Source organism: Sus scrofa, chromosome 16 (assembly GCF_000003025.6).
Source record: "Sus scrofa isolate TJ Tabasco breed Duroc chromosome 16, Sscrofa11.1, whole genome shotgun sequence".
Taxonomy (NCBI): domain Eukaryota; kingdom Metazoa; phylum Chordata; class Mammalia; order Artiodactyla; family Suidae; genus Sus; species Sus scrofa.
In genome coordinates this window covers 34620816-34643794 of record NC_010458.4, presented here as the reverse complement: position 1 = coordinate 34643794, position 22979 = coordinate 34620816, and the positions used below count along the sequence as shown (strand labels likewise).

At 37.8% G+C, this 22979-nt stretch overlaps 2 protein-coding genes across 6 annotated transcripts in view; both read left to right on the top strand.

Annotated features, from left to right (window-relative positions):
- SLC38A9 (solute carrier family 38 member 9) overlaps positions 1-4220 on the top strand; it is a 219253-nt gene extending 215033 nt beyond the window's left edge. Inside the window, exon 16 of the transcript XR_002339779.1 lies at positions 4129-4220. The gene's annotated coding sequence lies outside the window, so the exon portion shown is untranslated. The remainder of the gene's footprint in view (positions 1-4128) is intronic.
- The window catches only part of PLPP1 (phospholipid phosphatase 1), a 137158-nt gene that overhangs the window by 97730 nt on the left and 16449 nt on the right, over positions 1-22979 (top strand). For 3 of the 5 annotated variants that reach the window (XM_003483822.4, XM_013984779.2, XM_013984777.2), the window contains one exon: positions 9541-9821. In XM_003483822.4, coding sequence (XP_003483870.1) covers positions 9541-9821 — 281 coding nt within the window. Of the gene's footprint in view, positions 1-4128; positions 4281-9540; positions 9822-22979 lie in introns of all 5 variants that reach the window. The other 2 variants (XM_003133951.6, XM_013984778.2) reach the window with 1 other exon arrangement.

Here is a 22979-nt window from a genome sequence, read left to right as displayed (position 1 = left end):
TTTTGTATGTAACTGTCCAGTTTTCCAACACTCTTCATTGAAGGGGCTGTCTTTTCCCCATTGTATATTCTTGCTTTCTTTTTCATAGAGTAATGCCCATATAAGTGTGGGACTACTTTTTTCCATTCTCTCATTTTTAGTCTCTATGTGTCTTTAGATCAAAAGTGCATCTCTTGTAGGCAGCATATATATAGGTCTTGTTTTTTTATGTATTCAGCTACTCTTAAGTCTTTCAGTTAGAGCATTTAGTCCTTTTACATTCAAAGTAACTATTGATATGTATGTACCCAGTGCCATTTTGTTAATTGTTTTGGAGTTGTTCTATGGTTCTTTTTTGTTTATTTCTTTATTTACTGTCTTTCCTTGTGATTTGATGACTATCTTTAGTGTTATGTTTGGACTCTTTTCACTTTTGTGTGTATATCTATTATAGATTTTTTTGATTGTGGTTACCATGTGGTGTGTGCGTGTGTGTGTATCTTTTTTTTAAGTTTCAGATCTCTTAAGTTGGAGTGCATTTTAACACCCTTCATTTTTACTCCTCCCTCTTGTTTACTGTTTATGATACCATGTTTTACTTATTTTGTGAACCCCCTTTTACTTATTTTGGATATACAGATGACTTTACTGCTTTTACTTTTGTCTTTTAACCTTCCTACTAGCTTTACACATGCTTGATCTACTACCTTTACTGTATATTTGCCTTTACTAATGAGATTTTTCTTTTCATAGTTTTCATTTTTTTAATTTTGGCCTTTTCTTTTCCACTTAGAGAAGTCTCTTTAACATTTCTTGTAAATTTGGTTTCCTTGTAGTGAACTCTTTTAGCAATTGCTTGTCTGTAAAACTTTTGATCTCTCTTTCAAATCTGAGTAAAAGTGTTGTCAGGTAGAGTATTCTTTTTTGAAGGTTTTTACTTTTCATCATTTTATTTTTTGACTGTACCTTCAGCTTGTGAAAGTTCCTAGACAAGGGATTGAACCCATACTGCACAGCAGTGACCTGAGCTGCTGCAGTGACAATGCCAGATCCTTAACCTGATGTATCACAAGGGAACTCTCTACTTTTCATCACTTTAAATACATTGTGTCACTCCTTTCTGTCTTGTAGAGTTTCTGTTGAAAAGTTAGCTGATAGCCTCATGAGGGTTCCCTTGAATGTAACTTGTTGCTTTTACCTTGCTCTTTTCAATGTTCTCTCTTTGTTTTTAATTTTTGCCATTTTAATTATAATCTTCTTGGTGTGGTCCTTTTAGGGTGGGTCCTGTTTGGGACTCTGCTTCCCGGACCTAGGTACCTATTTCCTATCCCAGATTAGGGAAGTTTTCAGCTCTTAATGTCTTTAGATATGTTCTCTGTTCTTTTCTTTCTCTCTTCTCCATCTGAGACCCTTATAATGTGGATGTTAGTAAACTTGATGTTTTCCCAAAGATCTTTTAAACTGTCCTCATTTGTTTTTTCTTTTTTCTCTTCAGTTACAGTGATTTCCACTATCGTATCTTCTAGTTCATTGATCCATTCCTCTGTATCATCTAATCTACAGTTGATTCCTTCTTTTATTTCAGATATTGTATTCTTCAGCTCTTTTTTGGTTCTTCTCTATATATTCTAACTCTGTAAAAAACTTCTAACTTCTCACTCTGTTCATCCATTTTTCCCAAGTTCTTTGAGCATCTTTATGATCATTACCTTAAACTCTTTTTCAGGTACCTTGCTTATCTCTGCTTCACTTAGTTCTTCTTATGGGATTTTATTTTGTTTCTTCATTTGGAATGTATTTCTCTGCCACCTCCATTTGCCAAATTTACTGTTTTTATACCTATATATTTGGTAGGTTGGTTACATTTCCTGATCTTGGAGAAGTGGCACTATATAGGAAATATCCTACGTGGTCCAGCAGCACACTTCCCTCTGGTCATCAGAGCTACATGTTCTAGGGGTGCCCTCTATGTGGGCTGCATGGGTCCCTTTTTTGTGGCTGGCTGACAACTATGGGTACACTGGTAGGTGTGCGTGACTCTTAGTCCTGTTGGTTACCATGCCCTGCCTATGTGGGACTTGGTGGTGGTTGGGGCTGGTTTGTGGCTTGGCTGGCGGCATGGCCTCTTGTCCTGGTAATGGCTGCAGGTGGTTGGACTGGATCCTGACATGGATGGCTGAGGGGCCCAAGGAGTCCTGGAGCTGGTGTTGGCATGCTGTTGGGCAGGGCCAGACGACTACTGGGGGAGGGCCAGATCTTTAGTTCAACTCACTTTGGTGCTGTGGTGATCTGGGACTTGCATTATGGGCAGTATTGGGGTCCGGGAGGACCTGGGGCTAGCGCCTGCCCTCTGATGGACAGAATCAGGTCTCGGGATCTTTGGCTGTGGGACCTGAAGGTTCTGGAGCTGATGTTGGACCACTGTGGGCAGTGCTGAAGCCCAGGGATTTTGACTGCAGGGCCTTGGGATTCCAGGGATGGTGGAATGGGTAGGGTTGGGACCCATCAGATCATGGTGCTGGTGCCTGACCCCCAGTGTGTGAGGCCAGGACCAGGGCTAGTGCTGGCCCACTGGTGGATGGAGCTGAGCCAAATAACTAGTTATATGGTGTGTGGTGGTTTCCAGAGGTCCCAGGGCTAGTGGAAGCCAGCCCACTTGTGGATGGGGCTGGCTCCTATAGTGGGTGGGGTCATGTCCTGGGGTGGCTGAGGGCTTAGGGGGGTTCTCCAGTAGACAGCCTTTGGGTGGGTAAGTCTGTGTTCTAGCCCACCTAGCTGCCTGGCCAGGGGTTGGTGCCGTCTGGTGAGCAGGCCTAGTTTGGCATTGATTGGCTAGAGGGAGGATTCTGAAATGGTGCCTGGCTTAGCAGTGTCCTCATGGTGGAATGAGCTTAGGGTCTTCCTGTACTACCTTATTGGCCGCTTTTCGCATAGTAAAGACTTCTTATGGGTTGACAACTTGGCAAATTGGCTAACACAAATAAACTTTGGTTCATGTATTCGGAGTCAGAATGGAAAATAGCAAGATAAATAAAGAGAACCAGCAATGTGCTTCTGCTTTTCATTTGGCCTTTGCATATTGAGTATATTTAATATTTGTTGTGTACACATCAGGCAGAGTGGCAGAGGCTTGGTTGTCATTGAGTCTTTAGGGGTTAATGGCATTTACGAGAACTGTAAATGGTCATGAAGACTTGGTGCTTCATGGAAAGAACACTTGAATATACGGTGAGTGTGTTGTGTTAGTTTAGTAGTTATGCTTATTACTATTGGGAGAATGGGTCACTTAGGGAAAGAATCATCCATACTTGGAAAAGTTTAAAGCAGATTTCATGTTGAGGGTTTCTGCTAAGTTCTGTCTCTTAGAAATCAGTCCTAGTCAGTATGCTGTAGTATTAATCAGAATGGCTGGGTGCAGTGAATGAAATGAAGGAGGCCTGAATTCTTCAAGTTCATATTTAGGGAAAAATTTAGACATTTTAGGACGTGAGTGTGAGACATGATCTATAGGGAAAACAGTGGTAATGAAGAAAGAAAGAATTGTCTTTTAGGTGCTTTTGTGCTTGATTCCGTTTGGCTGTCTTTTGTTAAGAAACTTGGTTTAAATTCACACTCCTTATCATAGCACTTCTAAACTTGCTGTATACAGTATAGAAACAAGTGGATATATTATATTTAGATACTGTGATAACTTAGCCAAAGACAGTGATCTATCTAAATGTGATAGTAATATCAAGATAAAATGGGGAATGCCCAAAATGCTTTGTTCCTTTGGAAGCAAAACTCTGGTTTGGAAATAGTGTTGAAAAAATCCCCTATGATTAAATGACAACAAGAGCATGAAAAGAGGTTCTTTTCCCTAAAATCAGTTTAGAGTCTTTCAGCAGAAACGAAGGGAAGAAGTTGCTCTTGGTTAAATTGGCTAATAGAGGACTTGGAGTCATTGTTCTCTGTAGAAGAAGGATCTTTACCCTGAGCTGTAATTTTTCTAACTTCTGTTGCATGCATTGCTACATTTCCTTTTTCCATGTGCTCTTATTTATTTTCATGGCAAATGTATTTTTAAACACAGTCTGTGGGATTATTATTGCAATTAATTAGTTTTGATATTTTCTTTTTAATGATATTTTCATTTATTCCTTTTGCTAGCTGGATTGCCTTTTGCAATTCTTACTTCAAGGCATACCCCCTTCCAACGAGGATTATTCTGTAATGATGAGTCCATCAAGTACCCTTACAAAGAAGACACCATACCTTATCCATTATTAGGTGGAATAATCATTCCATTCAGTATTATCGTTGTAAGTTAAATCCACTTTTCCAAGTTTATCACTTTTGGGCAACTGGCTTAATTTTGTGTTAATATGTTAATGATTGAATGTATAACCATCTAAAACAATGTTTTTTAACCTTTAATGTTATTTAATCAAAATAATCTCAGCTATTTTAAGTGGGTCCAAAAGGGTAACAATGTGTAATTAGGAGAAACTTACTGAATATATGTAGGCTTTATGCTAATCTCCTCCAAGTCATTGTGATTTTGTAGAGTTCTAATTTGCTATTGTTTCAGTAATAATGCAATAGGTAACTATTATATCAATGTATTTCTAGTATACATTATACTTGGATATTGTTTTATAACTTATTGAAACTGTGTCTATGAACCGGCTTCTAGTTACTGAGTTCTGGAAGAGAAAATTTGCTAACTAATGTTAAGACTTCGTTTAACCCACATTTAATTTAAAGAATTTTTTACATAATGGCAGAAATGGGAGATAAACGCTTAAGTTCTATATATATAATTAGCAGCGAACACAAAAGAATTTTTACTGGTACTAAAACACAATAGTTTTCTAGGATTTTGGGTGAGAATGCTTAGAGAATGTGCTCTGGGGAAAAGACTTTAAGTGATTGGACTAGGTGATTGTTATACTCTCTTAACTGAGAGAGTCTATGAATTTAATTAGGTTTATGTTCCATAGCTTGTAACTTCAGAAATTAGAGTTAATGGTAAAAGCAGAAAATATGGTCTCAACCAGGAGATAAGCATATATATCTTGTCTGTTTTGGAGTTTATTAAAAAGCAAAACAAAATTTCCTAATTTAAAAATGTAAACCTCTTACTGCAGAATGATCACAGCTCCTTATTAGCACTGAAAGTTAACTCCTAATTTGCAGTATGTAATTCATAAAACAAAACCTCTGCTATACAGATACTTGTTTCACAAGCCTGAAAGGCAGAGATGGTGCCTTGTTCATCTTGCATCCTCACTGCTTGCTGTGGAGCCTGGCATGTCATAGATGCTGGAATGAAACTGGAGTGATTATGTTGTGACATTGGTGACTCTTCTACTGTATAGTGGAATTTTAAGAAATCAGTGGTCCCTTTAATCGAGACAGATTTTACACTGAGTTTTTACTATTAAAAGAAGTAAATCCATGCCTATGATCTTTGCATTAAGGAAGGAGTAGGAATAGGATCTTCTTAAAAAGAACATGTTTCTGAGAGATTACTAGCTCTTTAAATAGAAACATTTTAGTAGGATTCCTAGGCAGATAGTAGCTGATTTCGGACAAAGATTCAAGTACTCAAACACTGCTGCAAATGTACTTCTCTTTCAGTTCTGCTTGTCTTTGTGTCTAAGAAAGATGCTGCACAAGCAGAAGTATAGACACCTGCTATAGACCAGAGGCCCACAATAAGATAGGGTGCTGGTGCTGGGCACCATGTGGTTGTGTGTAGCCTGCACAGCAAGCAGAGGGCCTGACAGATACTCAGTTATCAAAAAAAATTTTTATAGTGTATTAACTTGGAAGTTTTTATTGTTTCACCATCACCTGCAAGAAGGTTGAATGTAGTTTTCTTGAAAAAGAACAGACTTGTTGAAAAGTGCTATAAAAGTACTATTTTCATATCAATCGAATCAACAAAGACACAGCTTAGGGAAGTGGTTTTATGTACTAATTTAAAATAATTTCTGTTTATTAACTCAGCTTTTTGCAGGTAGCACTTCACTAGACTTGTATATGTTTAATTTTATTTTCTAGAAAGTAAATCATGTCTTTAAAAAAAAAATCAGGATTCTAATTGGGACTTCACACCAGGCCTTTGACATGATTGGCAAATGAACCACAAATATATTAGTAATTGAGGGAGCCTAGTAGAGAATCAGAATTAATATAGTTTCTCAAAAGCCAAAGGGGAATTTCAGTAAGGACCAAATGGTCAGTGATGTCAGATACTACGGAAAAGGTAAGATTTTGGTGATAAAAATCTGGTCTGATGAGACCATTTTGACTTTTTTTGGAGAGAGATTTTGGAGAGAATAAAGGGAATGGAGGTATTTAGAGATATTTTGGAAGGTGAGATTTTAGACTATTCTTTTGGAAAGGATTTTAGACTGTTCTGACTGAAAGACATGTAACTATAGTGACAGTTTACAGGTGTATAAAATCATCTTGGTTGGTGGAGATATGAAGGGAGATAGTGAAAAAATATTGTAGTGCATAGGTTTTAAATGGTTGAATCACACTGATTTAGGTAATTTTTTTTGTCTTTTTAGGGCCGCACCTGCAGCAGATGGAGGCTCCCAGGCTAGGGGTTGAATTGGACCTGCAGCTGCCAGCTGTGCCACAGCAACACAGGATCCAAGCTATGTCTGTGAACTGCACAACAGCTCTGTGGCAATGCTGGATCCTTAACTCACTGAGGGGGGCCAGGGATCAAACCCGCATCCTCATGAATACTAATTGGGTTCATTACCACTGAACCGTAAGAGGAACTCTGCCTAAACATTATCTTTAGTTCCTTAATAATTTATCCTATCTTTAGAATCTGAATAAATAATGCATGACGAGTAGTCCCTGCTCTAAGATTAGGGCACAGTTAGCTTACTTGTGGACTTTACCAGAGGCTGAGTTAGCATAAATGGCTCAAAGGGCAGGATAAGGTAGTAAAATGAAATGAAAATATGGCTCTCATGTATAGGTGAAATGCACAGACATATTCCTGCATTTAATTTAGAACTGATTTAGAACATCTCCATTGTCTATTCTTCTCAATAAAGATGGAGTGCTTAATAAAACATGATGTTAAGTTGATGGCATTTTAGTTTTAGAATCCCCTCCACCCTTCCCCAGTATTAAGAGTTAAGTTTCAGCATATACTGCTTCTGTAGATCAGCTTTTATTCTGTGCCTAGTGCTCTGAATGTTCCTAATGAATTTATTTTTAGTCATCAGTGGCAAAAACCAGGGTTTGAATGGCTCTAAACAGTGATCATTATGACTAGAAAGACTTGCAAAGATCAATACTTCGTTTTGGAAAGTAGTTGAGTGCTTACGCAAGAAGAGCTGACAGCTGAGATGTGGAAGTTTCAACTGCTCAAATTGTAGTTTAGATTAATATATTTGGCATACATTTTATTTATTAGTTTTGTTTTTGTCTTTTTAGGGCTGCACCCATGGCATATGGAAGTTCCCACGCTAGGGGTCAAATCAGAGCTGTAGCTGCTGGCCTACACCACAGCCATAGCAATGCCAGATCCGAGCTTCGTCTGCAGCCTACACTGCAGCTCATGGCAATGCTGGACCCTTAACCCACTGAGTGAGGATTGAACCCGAGTCCTCACGGATACTAATTGGGTTCGTTACTGCTGAACCAAACAGGAACTCCTATTTGGGAGTCGGGGTGTATACACAGATATATTTGCTTTTTAGAGCTGCACTAAGGGCATTTGGAGGTTGAATCAGAGCTGCAGCTGCTGGCCTACACCACAGCCACAGCAATTCGGGGTCTGAGCTGCTTCTGCGACCTACACCAGAGCTCACAGCAATGCCGGATCCCTAGCCCACAGGGCGAGGCCAGAGATCAAACCTGCATCCTCATGAATACTAGTTAGATTCGCTTCTGCTGTGCCACAATGGGAACTCCCTATTTGGTATATGTTTTAAATTATCAAAGATCAACTCCATAACAAAACAGTAGAGAAATCCTTTTTTGCTACTAATCTATCAAGGCAGTTGCTGGAACACCTTAACAGTCCAAGGAAACTCTATATTTTAATACAAGGCCTCTGGTGTGGTCATAGTGGAGGACCCCAAGCACAATTGCAGAGTTATGATATCCCCAGAAGTACAGTTGGTTTTCTTCTCCTGTGAGACCTGTTCTCAGAAATGGTCATTCACATTAAGGATTATAACAAGGAATACATTTCTGTGAGGCTTAATGTGTTAGTTAAACTAAGGGTGTTCACTTTTTACCCAGAAGTAGCACCTTCAGTTGAAATTCATTGACCACCAGCTCTATTTTAGGTCACTGTGACTAAAAATTCAGCTTTCTATCAGTGACTAAAAATTCATTCTTGCTTTTGTAGAGTTCACAGTCTAGTTGTCAAAGTTACAACATTCTAATTTTGGAATTCCAGGAGCCAGTGAGCCAAATGAAGAAAATGTTTGATATCAGGTTCTTGAAATCCCTTTTAGGAGGCAGCCATTTATTTCACCTTTGCTGAGACTCACCCTGAAGACAGTCCTCACTAAATGGAAATGTTCGAATGCTTTGTAAAATTGTTTATGTAAATTTAAGACTAGCGGGTGGAACTCTTAAGTGAAACTTTGTGATTTATATCCATCCCCAATATAAAATAGCAAGGAGATCGTTTTTGTTTAAGAGTTTCTTTTGGTCTCAGGTAGCTAGAGTGTGGCATATTTTATCAGCAGATGTAATTTTTTATAATGTTATTTGATACTTTAAAATTTCTTTGGGTATTGATCTATGAACTTGGAAAGTATTTGGAAGCCTTTTTATGCCTTTAAACTCGTTACACTGCTGTGCGCTCGCATACACACTCAACTAGAATCTGGGAAGGCTGTAACTCCCATTTTACAAGAGTCAGTGAAAAAGAAAGAGGACGGTGTCACTTGAAATGTTTTCTTGGAGAAGAATGTCAAGTGTGTGTTTGGTCTTTTAATGAGACTTGTGAGGGAAGCTGGCCCTGAAGGTTTCCTGGAGAGGCAGGACTGGGAGGCCTTGTCAGCTGATCTCTGCCCTCTGTACCCTTTGGCTTCAGTGTTACATCCCTGCTTTTATTATAGTAGCTTTTTCTCTCTTTGAAACTATTTTACCCTTTTTAACATGATGGATGTTTTTGATTCTAGGACTGTTTGATGAAAATGCAGACTCTGTCAGATACGCTAATTGGTGAAGTTTTTATTCTTTGAACAAACCATGTTTTCTGTCCTCCATGGATATATCATTGTCTACTTATTAAGACTCAGTTTATTTGAATAGAAGAAAAGAAATAAGGTCTTTTGTGTCAAAAAAATGTAGACAAACTATTTTGGCTTAGCTACTACTTTGTAAGGTATCAATTGATCTAACACCTATTTTTGTGGTCTGGAATTAGATATTTTAAGTTGCTCTCCATTTGAAAAGGAAAAAAGAGGAAGGTGTTTTTTAAAACAAATATTTTATTGTGATTTACCATTTTCTTTTCTGTTTTACTTTGTTTAAAGTGCCCGGTTGCTGCTTTAACATATTGTTTTTCTGTTTCTTTTTCAGATGATTGTTGGAGAAACCCTGTCTGTTTACTTTAACCTCTTGCACTCGAATTCCTTTATCAGGAATAACTACATAGCCACTATTTACAAAGCCATTGGAACATTTTTATTTGGTGCAGCTGCTAGTCAGTCCCTGACTGACATTGCCAAGTATTCAATAGGCAGGCTGCGGCCTCACTTCTTGGATGTTTGTGACCCAGACTGGTCAAAAATCAACTGCAGTGATGGTTACATTGAAAACTACATATGTCGAGGGAATGCACAAAAAGTGAAGGAGGGCAGGTGCGTTAAATTTTTAATGCATGTTTTGTCTTGTGTATTCTTGGAATAGAAGGTTTCAGTGATTGGAGGATGAGCCATCCGCTAGCTTAGAGAGGAAGCTAGTGTAATCTCTAGGAGGTGAATCGAGATCATGTTTGATCTATTTTTGCTACTTATTCTTTTTTCCCACTTTATTCCTATACTTAAGAGCATTTAAGCAGCTCTTTTCATTATCAGTGTATAATAATGTAAAAGGAACCTTTTAGATCATGCAGTCCCAGGTCAGGAAGCTTTTTTTTAAGTGCCAGATAGTAAGTATTTTAGACTTTCTGGGCTGTATATTGACCACTATCCAATAACTTTGCCTTTATAGCAGGGAAGAAACAGTCAGAGACAATCCTGAATGAATGGGTGTGGCTGTGTTCCAGTGAAACTTTAATGATTACATAAACAAACTATAACTTGTAGACTGCCCTATGGATTATAGTTTGCTTACTTTTTTTTGCTTTCTATGGCCGCTCCTGTGGCATATGGACATTCCCGGGTCTGGGGTTGAATCAGAGCTGCACCTGTCAGCCTACACCACAGCCCCAGCAACACCGGATCTGAGCTGCATTGTGACTTACACTGCAGATTGTGGCAATGCCAGATCCTTAACCCACTGAGTGAGGCTTATGGACACTATGTCAGGTTCTTAACCTGCTGAGTCACAGTGAGAACTCCTGCTTTCTTCTGATCTAGTCCAACCATGTATGAAGCTCTGCTAGATCTCTTAGCATTCTCAGAGTATATTTTTTGTAAAGTAACTTCATGCATATTTTGATAGCTCTAGGTCCTCTGGGTTGCCTTCTTAAAACACACTTGCTATTTTTTACATCTGGAGGAGCACTGTTAAGACATGAATGAAAAAAAAGTTTTTGGAACCCCAAAGGTCTAATTCCTTTGATTTGTAGACGAGCAAACCGAGGCTCAGTAACATTAAGTAAAGCCATTAATTAGTAGCAGAGCAATTCCTCAACCTAAGTCTCTGAATTGTTGGTCTTACGTGTTCTATATGTTTAACTTCCTAAATAGGAAAAATAGCTAAATAGGTAGCTATTTTCATTTTCCTTTATTTATATGATTCCCAGACATTTATTGTCCTTGGTTTTCTTTTAAGTCAAACAGGCCTGCTAGTAGTCCTCAATATTTGCATATAGTGGGGATGGAAAAAAACTCTTGATGTAAGGGCATGTGTTATGCTATATGCTTGTAATTCAGCAGTGAATAAGACAGCTCTGGTTTCTGTCTTCAAGGAGTGTTGGGTAGCAGGGAATACTTACATTAAACAAATGCTAACAACATTAAACAAATGCTAACAGTGGAAGAGAACTTCTCTGTTGATAACAAGGCCAGACTTCAGAGGCTATTGAATGCATGCTTTGAGATGGTGATGTGAGGACTGATGGGGTGTGAAGTGTTAAGGGACGAAAGTGACCTAAGCAGTAATTTTTTGAGAAGTAGATAGTAGAAGGTGCTGTTTTTGATTTGAGCTTAGGTAATAGCACGCATTTTTTTGTAAGAGGGAAAGAATGGTCCAGAAATGGCTTTGAGGAGTGATGAAGACATCAAGACCAGCACTGGACTCTTAAGGTGTGAGATGTGAATATCTCATTCCTGCTTTAATAGTGATACAAGGCCAAACAGCATCCTAGGGAAAGGCTTCTTAATTTATTTGGAGATGTTGTGAACCTTCAGTGAAGAATTTGAAGACACAGGAAAATATAGAGGACTTTAATAATAGATTTGGAATTCCAGAACGTACGGTGGAGGAATTGGGTTAGAAGGGATAAACAGTGGCTTGATTGGAGAAGAGGAAGCTTATTTTGACAGAAATTGCTTCTAAATTATTGTTCAGTTTGTGAACTGCTGTTTTGATATTAAGTCCTCTAATCCTTGAGTATGGTATATCTTTCCATTTATTTGGTGTTCTTTGTCTTAGCGATAGTTTTCAGATTTCAGTGTCTGTGTCTTACACACGTTTTGTTAAATATGTAAGTTTTTAATGTTTCTTGATGTTATTATGAAAAAGCCTAAAACATTTTTTTTAATTTATTTTTTTTCCCACTGTACAGCAAGGGGATCAAGTTATCCTTACATGTATACATTTTTTCCCCCACTCTTTGTTCTGTTGCAACATGAGTATCTAAACATAGTTCTCAATGCTACTCAGCAGGATCTCCTCGTAAATCTATTCTAAGTTGTGTCTGATAAGCCCAAGCTCCCGATCCCTCCCACTCCCTCCCCCTCCCATCAGGCAGCCACAAGTCTCTTCTCCAAGTCCATGATTTTCTTTTCTGAGGAGATGTTCATTTGTGCTGGATATTAGATTCCAGTTATAAGTGATATCATATGGTATTTGTCTTTGTCTTTCTGGCTCATTTCACTCAGGATGAGATTCTCTAGTTCCATCCATGTTGCTGCAAATGGCATTATGTCATTCTTTTTTATGGCTGAGTAGTATTCCATTGTGTATATATACCACCTCTTCCGAATCCAATCCTCTGTCGATGGACATTTGGGTTATTTCCATGTCCTGGCTATTGTGAATAGTGCTGCAATGAACATGCAGGTGCATGTGTCTCTTTTAAGTAGAGTTTTGTCCAGATATATGCCCAAGAGTGGGGTCATGTGGAAGTTCTATGTATAGATTTCTAAGGTATCTCCAAACTGTTCTCCATAGTAGCTGTACCAGTTTACATTCCCACCAACAGTGCAGGAGGGTTCCCTTTTCTCCATAGCCCCTCCAGCACTTGTTATTTGTGGACTTATTAATGATGGCCATTTTGACTGGTGTGAAGTGGTATCTCATGGTAGTTTCGATGTGCATTTCTCTTATAATCAGCGATGTTGAGCATTTTTTCATGTGTTTGCTGGCCATCTGTATATTTTCCTTGGAGAACAGTATGTTCAGTTGTTTTGCCCATTTTTCCATTGGTTGATTGGCTTTTTTGCTGTTGGGTTGTATAAGTTGCTTATATATTCTAGAGATTAAGCCCTTGTCGGTTGCATCATTTGAAACTATTTTCTCCCATTCTGTAAGTTGTCTTTTTGTTTTCTTTTTGGTTTCCTTTGCTGTGCAAAAGCTTTTCAGTTTGATGAGGTCCCATGGGTTTATTTTTGCTCTAATTTCTATTGCTTTGGGAGACTGACCTGAGAAAATATTCATGATGTTGATGTCAGAGAGTGTTTCGCCTATGTTCTCTTCTAGGAGTTTGATGGTGTCCTGTCTTATATTTAAGTCTTTCAGCCATTTGGAGTTTATTTTTGTGCATGGTGTGAGGGTGTGTTCTAGTTTCATTGCTTTGCATGCAGCTGTCCAGGTTTCCCAGCAATGCTTGCTGAATAGACTTTCTTTTTCCCATTTTATGTTCTTGCCTCCCTTGTCAAAAGATTAATTGACCATAGGTGTCAGGGTTTATTTCCAGGTTCTCTATTCTGTTCCATTGGTCTGTCTGTTTTGATACCAGTACCATGCTGTTTTGATGACTGTGGAAAAAGCCTAAAACATTTTAAAAATTGATGTCTAGTTTTTTGTTGTGTTTAGAAATACAACAAACAGTTTTTATATTACCCTTGTATCCTATAACCTTGCTAATATAACAATTTATTAGTCGGAGTAACTTCTTTTATAGGTTTCTCAAGATATTCTTTGTTCCTATTCATATTGTCTGTGAATGAAAAGAGTTATACATCTTTTTTTCCCTCCCATATTGCCATTTATTTCTTTTCTTTGTTATATTATACTGTCATAAGGCAGAAACTTAAATCCACAGCTATGTCACAGATTTTGATATATTGTATCTTCATTTTCATTTAATTGGAAATACCTTCTAATTTCTCTTTTGCTTTTTCTCTTTGATCTATGGTTTGATTTCTGGTTTAATTACATTGGGATCAGAGAACACAATGTAATTTGTATGATTAGAATGCTTTTATATTTATTGAGGTTTGTTGCATTATCCAGCATGTCCTCGAGAATGTACCATGTCTATTTGAAGAAGAAGTGTATATTCTGCTGTTTTCATGGTAGAGTATTCCATAGATGTAAATTAGGTCAAATTGATAGTGTTATTCACATATTCTCTATCTGTATAAATTTTTCTACAGAGATGTTTTTGCCAGTTATTCTTAGGAGTTTGAAAATTTCAATAATTGTTGAATTGCTTTTGTTCTTTAATTTCTGTCAGCTTTTGTTTCATTTATTTTGTGATTCTGCTGTTCAGTGTATAACGTCTGTCACTGTTCTTTTTTCCTATTGCATGTACCCTTTTCTATATGAAATATCTCTGTTTCTAGATATATTCTTTGTCTTAAGTCTGTTTTGTCTGATAACAATATATAGCCACTTTAGTCTTTTTATGTTTGTTTGGATAGTATATATTTTCTGTAAGTAAAACTTTTAGTTTATTTGAATCTTTGAATTTAAAGTGTGTTTATTGGATATTTAAAGTATGTAAGTCAGATCTTGTTGATAATTTTTAATCTAGTGTGAAAAATCCCTGCTTTTGGATTAGAGTATTTAATTAAATTCACATTTAATGTAATTATCCATGTGGATTTAGGTCTGCCATTTTGCTATTTTTTCATTCTTTGTCTCATTTTGCTTTTTTTTAAAAAAATTGAGGTGCACTTGACATATAACATTGTATTATAACATTATATTAGTTTCAGGTGTAATTTCTTTTTTAAATCTCTTTTAATTTCTATTCTTCCTATATTGCTTTCTTTTGTACTGCACAAATATCTTTGGTATAAAATTTTAAGTATTCTGCTGACATTTAATCTAATTTTTCAGTTATTTTTTGATGTCTTTCTAGGGATTACATTTTTTTGAACATAATTTTACCTCAAGTTAATGCTAACTTTCTTATGGGAAAATTAGCCTTTCGTACACAGTATAGCTCTGTGCCCCCAACCTCCACATACGCTTTGGGTTATTATTGTTATATATATTACATCCATATATATTATAAACTCAACAAAACTGTGTTGTAATTTTTTGGGGGCTGTTTCCACAACATGCGGAAGTTCCAGGCCAGGGATCAAACCTGCACTGCAGCAGTGACCTGAGCCATAACAGCAACACTTCTGGATCCTTAACTGCTAGGCTACCGGGGAACTCCCTGTGTTGTATTTTTTGCTTTCAAAGAAATTAATAGAAGAAATAGTGAAAGTCTCTTCAATGAGTAGAATAGGTAGTGGATCTTAAGAATTTAAAGATACAGGAAAATACAAGTTTCTTTATTTATAGAACTGGATTTCCAGAATGCACAATAGAGGGACTGGGATTTAAGTTACCATCTGTTGTAATTTCTTTAGTATTTTTGTGAATCAGGTTTGCTAGCAACAAATTCTCTTTTTTTTTGTCTGGAAGTATCTTTGCTTTCGTTTTTCAAGAATAGTTTTTCTGGATATAAAATTCTTTGATGGTATTTTCCTTTCCATATATAGAGTATGCTGTCGCACAGTCTTCTGGTTTCCATTTTTTCTGATGAGAGATCACCTATTAGTTGTGGTCTTGTTCACCATGATGAGATGTATAGTTTTCTCTCATACTGCTTTAGCTAATTTTACTGTGATGTGTCTAGCTATGGTTCTGGCTTTATATTTGTACTGCTTAGAGTTTGTTGAGCTTCTTTATGGTTTTCATCATTCTAGTCTTAGAATGAAACTCCGTACTTTTCCATCAAGCACTATGCCTGTGTCCCCAAGAATGTATTTCCTCTATCACCCAACAGAAAACAGACAAGATAACTCAAATGTTTTCCATCCACTAAGAAATTTAAGAAAGTCACAGTGATGATAAAGGTTTACCTAAACTCCAGAAAGTGTTTTTGTAAATGATTGTTAAGGACACAATTCCTCACACATGCATTGTTTTCTCTGGTTCAGGCATGCAAGTCTTAGCTCAGACTTTTCTTGTGACCAGTCTTATTGAGAGATTTTTCTTTCTTACACAAGCCGTTTGAACAAAATTTGAAATAATATAATTGAGTTACAGTGGTATAAAAAGAATTACGTTTTTCGGTCTGTGTGTCATACTCCCTATCTCTTCCTGGTATACCCGAATTGGCCAGCATGTGCTATTACTCTGATTGCACTGTTGACCTAAGTACATTGGGTTCTCACACACCATCATTTAACATTTCTACACCAACCCACATGCAATTGTCCACTTAAAGTCCTGTGTAAAGGTTAGGAAAACATTCTCTTCCAGAGCATTATGAATATCTTAGATAACTCAAATTGCAGAGCTATGTATATTACAAGTCATTATTACCTATAGTTTTCAATGGAGAATGTGTTGGTAAGTTTGGTGGTTCTGAAACAAGGATAAAAGAAAATCAACATAGAAATGAAATTTTAAGAAGACCCGTGTCTTATGAGAAAAACATGATTTCCATCAGTGTTTCTAGAATGAATTAGTTGTTGATAGTTTCAGAGTTGTGTAGCAGTGGTACATAACTGTGGGTTTGCATTGCTGTTCTGTCGTGGAGCATATTTTGGTTCATACAGAAGACTTGCTATTCTTTTTCTCTTGAATTTTAAAGTCAGGATGCCAAAAATGTAAAAACATCTCCGTCTGGACATTATTTGTAAGTTTATTAGGATAATAGTGTAATCTGCTCTTTTACTTTATTTCTCTCCACAGCCTGCCCTCTGTAAGTTTTTAACTATAAAATTATAATGTTTGATGGAGAGAAGGGAACATAAGCACCCAAAATAGGTCATTTTTGTTGACTATAAATGAGTCAAAGTTGCATCTTAGGATGAGAGTACCCTTCTGCAATTTTGGTTTTGGTATTGATTTTTTTTTCCTATTTGTTCTCTTATTTTTCTCTGTCTCCCTTCTCCCCTCCTGCACATGTATGCACTCTTGTGCTCTGATATCCCAGATGGACTTTTACTGGACTTCGTTTGTGGTGGCCATTGGGTCCTAAACATGGAAGTGAGAACATAATGGACTGTAATGAAATACCTTATAATTGTAATATCCAGAGAGTTCCTATTCACCATTTAAAATTAATACCTGGAAATTTGCTATGAAATAAGAGGGGCTTATATTTTTTATAGTACAACATACAACTACCATTGGTTGTAGCAATTAGAATAGCATTACTTTCAATTTTTTTTTTTTCTTTTTTTTTTAGGGCTGCTCCCACAACATATGGAAATTCCCAGGCGAGGGGTCAAATCAGTGCTGTAGTTGCTGGCTTAAACCACAGCCAAAGCAATGCCGGATCCTCAACTCACTGAGCGAAGTCAGGGATCGAACCTGCATCCTCATGGATACTAGTCGGATTCATTTCTGCTGTGCTACGACAGGAAGTCCTACTCTCAGTTTTTGAAAAAAATTACTAATGGGCCCAGGCAGTGAAGACCTGTAGCTCCCTTCCCAGGTCAGGATTGTCTTTAGAGAATCTCTAGACCAGTGGCCCTCAATACAGTAGTGGTTCATTAGCATCCCTTGGAAGGCTTGTTAAAACGGATTTCTGGGGCTTCATCCCCAGATGTTTGATTCAGAATGTTGGGGGTAGGGCCTGAGAGTTTGTATTTCGAACAAGTTCCCAGATGCTGCTGCTCTTGTTGGTCTTGGGATCACGCTTTGAAAACTAGTGCTTTTTATCACCTGGGTATGGGAACACAGCCTTGTATGACACCCACTATTGCAGTGTGTGAGAGCTGATATTTACCCTGGTGGGTAGGGTGAATTTAAGATTGTGCACAGTGAGCCAGTCTACTTATTATGATAATACAGTATAGAAAATACTGGCTTCTTTGAGAGATTCACCTTTTTCTGGCTTTTATTTAAATTATATTTGTTTAAGCATAAACTTAGTGTTCCTGATCAATTCTGAGTGACTGATCTCTGGCTATATGAAGCAGATATTCAGTACAAAGTTGTTTCTCTTCGGGTTATGGCAGCTTATATTGCTTAGATATTTATATATAAAATAGCAGTGCAGCCCACATGCAGGTAAATAAAGCTGAAGTTGGAGGGTGTGCCTTCTATAATCGTGAAAAACCATTATAACTAGACTGACTGGCTGTGGTAGTAAGTATCTAGTAAAACCTGCTTTGTGCTTTGAGAGAATGGCTTCTTCTGTGTAGCTTCTGTATCTCTCACTGGATGAGCCTTTATGCTTTCAAAAAGATTTCATTTGTTCAGGCTGATCTGAATTTCTCACACATGTGTATCAATAAACTAGACAACTTTTTTTTTCTGCCACACCCACAGAATATGGAGGTTCCTGGGCTAGGGATCCAATCTGAGCCACTTATACCACAGCTGCAGCAACAGCGAATCCTTAACCCACTGCGCTGGGCCGGGAATTGAACCCACACCACCACGGAGACAATGCCAGATTATTAACCTACTGCTCCACATCAGTAACTCCCTAACAGCCTTCTTTTCAGTGTTATCTCTGTATGGGAATATAAATATGAAAAATGAAAGAGAGGATGATTTTAAAAGACCCTTCACTCTGTGAATGGGCATTGGTTATTAGTGTATTTAAAAAAGCAGTGGCTTCAAGGCTAGCACCTCTTCCTCCCTCCTCTGTTTGGAATATCACTACTTGATAGTTTAGCTTGTAGCTGTGATCGCTTATACCACCCTCTACGTCCATGTTTCTCACATATTAGCCACATCAGAATCATGTGGACAGTCTGTTAAATATAGATTGCTAGACCTTACCCTCAGAGCTTCTGATTCAGAGGGCCTGCGGTGGGACCCAAGAATTTGCATCTCTATGAAAACATTCTTAGCTGATGCTTTGGCTGCTGATCTGAAAACCACTGTTTCACCCTATTCCTTGAAGTTACTGAATTCAACTAATACCTGTTACTCTTAAGGCAGTGTAGGAACTATCAAGGTGTACCAGTTGCTCTTGTGGTGCCCACCGCATTGGAGCTGAGATATACTAGAGATTGTGTGGGTGATAGAAGTGGTACATGCCTTAAAGGAGTAAAGATAAAATACTTGATGAAATCAGCAAATGGTAATACTGCTTCTAGTAGAGGAGGCATTTTGGAGGATGAGTAAGGTTTGAATGTGTAGAATTGAGATGGAATATGTCTTGGGTCCAGGGAGGAGCATGATTAAAGGCTGAAGACTTAAGAGTGTACAAGCAGTGTTTTATTAGCCTTAGTTTCAGTATTATCTGTTGGATTTTGGGGGTGTTTTTGGTTAGGCAGTCTGGGGCATAAAGCTAAGGAAACTTTACATCTTGATTAGAAACCGACAATGTGGAGTTCCTGTCGTGGCTCAGTGGTTAGCGAATCTGACTAGGAACCATGAGGTTGCGGGTTCAGTCCCTGGCCTTGCTCAGTGGGTTAAGGATCCGGTGTTGCCGTGAGCTGTGGTGTGGGTTACAGATGCGGCTTGGATCCTGCATTGCTGTGGCTCTGGCATAGGCGGGTGGCTCTGATTAGACCCCTAACCTGGAGACCTCTATATGCCTCAGGTGCGGCCCCAGAAAAGACAAAAAAAAAAAAAGGGGGAAAGAAAGAAAATGAAAATGTAGTTATACATGATAGTTAAATAACTCCATATGTTTTTATGCAGACTTATGATTTAGTCTTTGTTGAATTCATTCATTCCGTATACCTATATATTTTTAATGCGGTAATAAAAGCAAAAGATTTTTCCCCTCCTAACTTGGTGCCTGATTCATTTTCCTGAGAGGCAGAATGAGTTGAATCTAGATATGACTCTTTTGGCTGAGGTGCAAAGCTGGAAAAGGTAAGAGCCTTTCTTCACTTTCAGTGACTTGCTGCTACTATTTTTTTGGTAAATATTTGTATACCTTAATTTATTTTAAAAGCAATCAAACACCTTCTCCCCTCCACACCCTCTCCAGCACTTATTGTTTGTAGACTTTTTGATGATGGCCATTCTGGCTGGTGTAAGGTGGTACCTCATAGTGGTTTTGATTTGGATTTCTTTAATAATTAGTGATGTTGAATATCTTTTCATGTATTTTTTTGTCCATCTGTGTGTCTTCTTTGGAGAATTGTCTGTTTAGATCTTCTGTCCATTTTTGGATGGGGTTGTTTGATTTTTTTTGGTATTGAGCTGTAGGAGGTGTTTATAAATTTTGGAGATTAATCTCTTGTCAGTCAATTCATTTGCAAAGATTTTCTCCCATTCTGTGGGTTGTCTTTTTGTTTTGTTTAGGGTTTCCTTTGCTGTGCAGAAACTTTTAAGTTTAATTAATCCCATTTGTTTATTTTTCTTTTTACCATCATTACTCTAAGAGGTGGATCTGAGAAGATGTTGCTGTCATTTATGTCAGAGAGTGTTTGGCCTATGTCTTCCTCTAGGAGTTTTATAGTGTCTGGTCTTATATCTAGGTCTTTAATCCATTTGGAGTTTATTTTTGTGTATGGTGTTAGGGAGTGTTCTAATTTCATTCTTTTCCATGTAGCTGTCCAGTTTTCCCAGCACCATTTATTGAACAGGCTGTCTTTTCTCCAGTGTATGTTCTTGCCTCCTTTGTCATAGATTAGTTGACTGTAGGTGCGTGGGTTTAATTCTGGGCTTTCTATCCTGTTCTACTGATCTATATTTCTGTCTTGTGCCAGTGCCATACAGTTTTGATGACTGTAGCTTTGTACTATAGAGTGAAGTCAGGGAGCCTGATTCCTCCAGCTCCATTTTTCTTTTTCAGGATGTCTTTGGCTATTCTGGGTCTTTTGTGCTTCCAAATACATTTTAAATAATCTTGTTTGAGTTCTGTGGAAAATGTCCTTGGTAATTTGATAGGGATTGCATTGAATTTGTAGATTGCCTTGGGAATATAGTCATTTTGATAATATTGACTCTTAAAATCCAGGAGCTTGGTTTGTCTTTCCATCTGTTTGTGTCATCTTTGATTTCTTTTATCAGCATCTTACAGTTATCAGTACAGGTCTTTCTTTGAGAATGCTTTTAAAACATAAATTATTTTTTATTCACAAGAGAATAAATGTATCTATCATTTCATCATTGTGGATATCATTTGTTCCACTAATCTGATTGCCTTTGATCATAATGTAAAAAAGGTTTCTGGACATTCTACACACATTATTAAAATGTTTGCCACATTTGTTGGGAAGATGCATTAGGTGCTGCATGTATTTGTATACTAATAACACTTTGACCTTGCCCCAAAAGGGTTAAAGATTCTGGGTCACAGCTATGACTCAGATTCAGTCCCTGGCCCAGGAACATCCATATGCTGTGGGTATGGCCATTTAAAAAAAAAAAAAAAGTAATCTTAGGGAGGATAGGAGTTTACCAGCAGTTTTTCTTTTGTTTAGCTGTGCCTGCTGAATTTTTATAGTGAGTATATCTTATGTAATAAAAACTAGAAATTCCTGTTTACAAACTCTTGGCAGTCCCCACGCTAGGGGTTGAATGGGAGCTACATCTGTGACCTACACTACAGCTCACGGCAATGCCAGATCCTTAACCCACTGAGCGAGGCCAGGGATCCAACCTGCATCCTCATGGATCCTAGTCGTGTTCCTTACTGCTGAGCCACAGTGGGAACTCCCTCATCCCTACCCTTTTGATGTAATGAAGGAAGAAAGTGTACTTACAGATGATTTTTTTATAAAGAAGGTTGGTGCTAAGATAGATGTGTTCATTGAGTTCTGTAGGTCTCTTTCCTTTGTGGAGAAAGGGCAGTTACTTCTGCCTAGCTGGTCAAGAAGTGTTTTTTGGAGAAAACAGTAATTGTTATGTAGTAATTATTAAAGAAAAGTGGGAAGCCCATCTCAGACACAAGGATGAATAAGCACAGAGAGCATGAAACATGGTTTGTGTTGGGAATTTTAACAAGTTTGGTAGCAGATAATGGTTCTAGAGAGATTGGTGGGGCTAATGAAGGGCCTGTTACTATGCATTCAGCAGTTTGTGCTAGTGAAGGATTTGAAACAGATTGTTTTTATACTTTAAAAAATATTTAGAGTTCTTCTCCTTCTAATGTAAATATAGGATAAAATTAGCATTAAATGTTGTGTTAGGAATTGATAGTTTCCTCTTAATAGCAGAAGGACTTGAGATACTGAAAGAAATGGGACTTTCTGCTTTTGTCCATTGTGTAGAAAGATTTCTCTAAGTGAAATTTTGTGGCACCTGCTAGTCCTGTAACATGAGCTCTATCATCTGGTCTAGTCTGAAAGGAACCAAGAGTGACCCGTCTGGCCAGCTTCCTGTTTGACTCTAATAATTTTCATCTGTGTGGAGGTTTGCCTTTTCTCTCACCACTGGCAATGTCTACTTCAACTCAGATCTAAAGTTTGCATTGGTGCAATCCTGGGACTTATACTTCCTTCCTCCATTACATCAAAAGGGTTTGGGTGAGGAAGTTTGACAGTTTTATTGGTCTTGAGGCTCATCCTCCTTGACCATGGTAATCAAGGGTTAGTGGTGATTTCATGATCTGCATTAGGGTTGGAAGTGGAGTGTACAGCTAGATGCGAATAGGATTTCCTGGCCTTGATGTTGTCTTTTGGGGGAGGGCTTAAACTAGACAATCTCTTGATCTTGCCTCTAGCTAGCAATTCTGCCTCTTAAAAAAGAGAAACAACTTTGAAAGTGCTTTAGAACTGTCTCTTCCTTCTGTATTATTCTGAGATCTTTTACCTTTTGGCAGGTAGTCTCCTTGTTTAGTGTGTTTTAAAAAGGGAGTTGGTAGGCTGGGTATTATTAGTTGCCAGATTGGAATACCTCACAGTGTGTCCTTTGTTTAATCTACCACTTGCCCTTGTTTCCTTTTGAACTGGCTTAGATAAGGTGACTTGGTGATTTGGAGTCTTTCTGCACTGAGTCTTGAATTTTTCTCTCATGCCGGAGAAAACATGTGACTTCTCTTCCCTTAGTACACCTATTTATGTTTTGCTCTATCAGTAACCTTTGTCACACCTACTCTCTCCTCATCTCTTGTTAGAGTCACGGAGTTTCCCTGATGGGAATTTGGAACCATTTCTTCCCATCATCTGACTTTTAAGACACACTGAGTTCTACTTTCCTTTATCTGAAGGTTCTCAGCAACTTCCTACTTTCTAGACTCCTGCTTTTTGCAGGATTCTTCCCCAAACAAAAGACACATGATTATTTGTTTTTAATCAGCAAATGGTTCATTACAT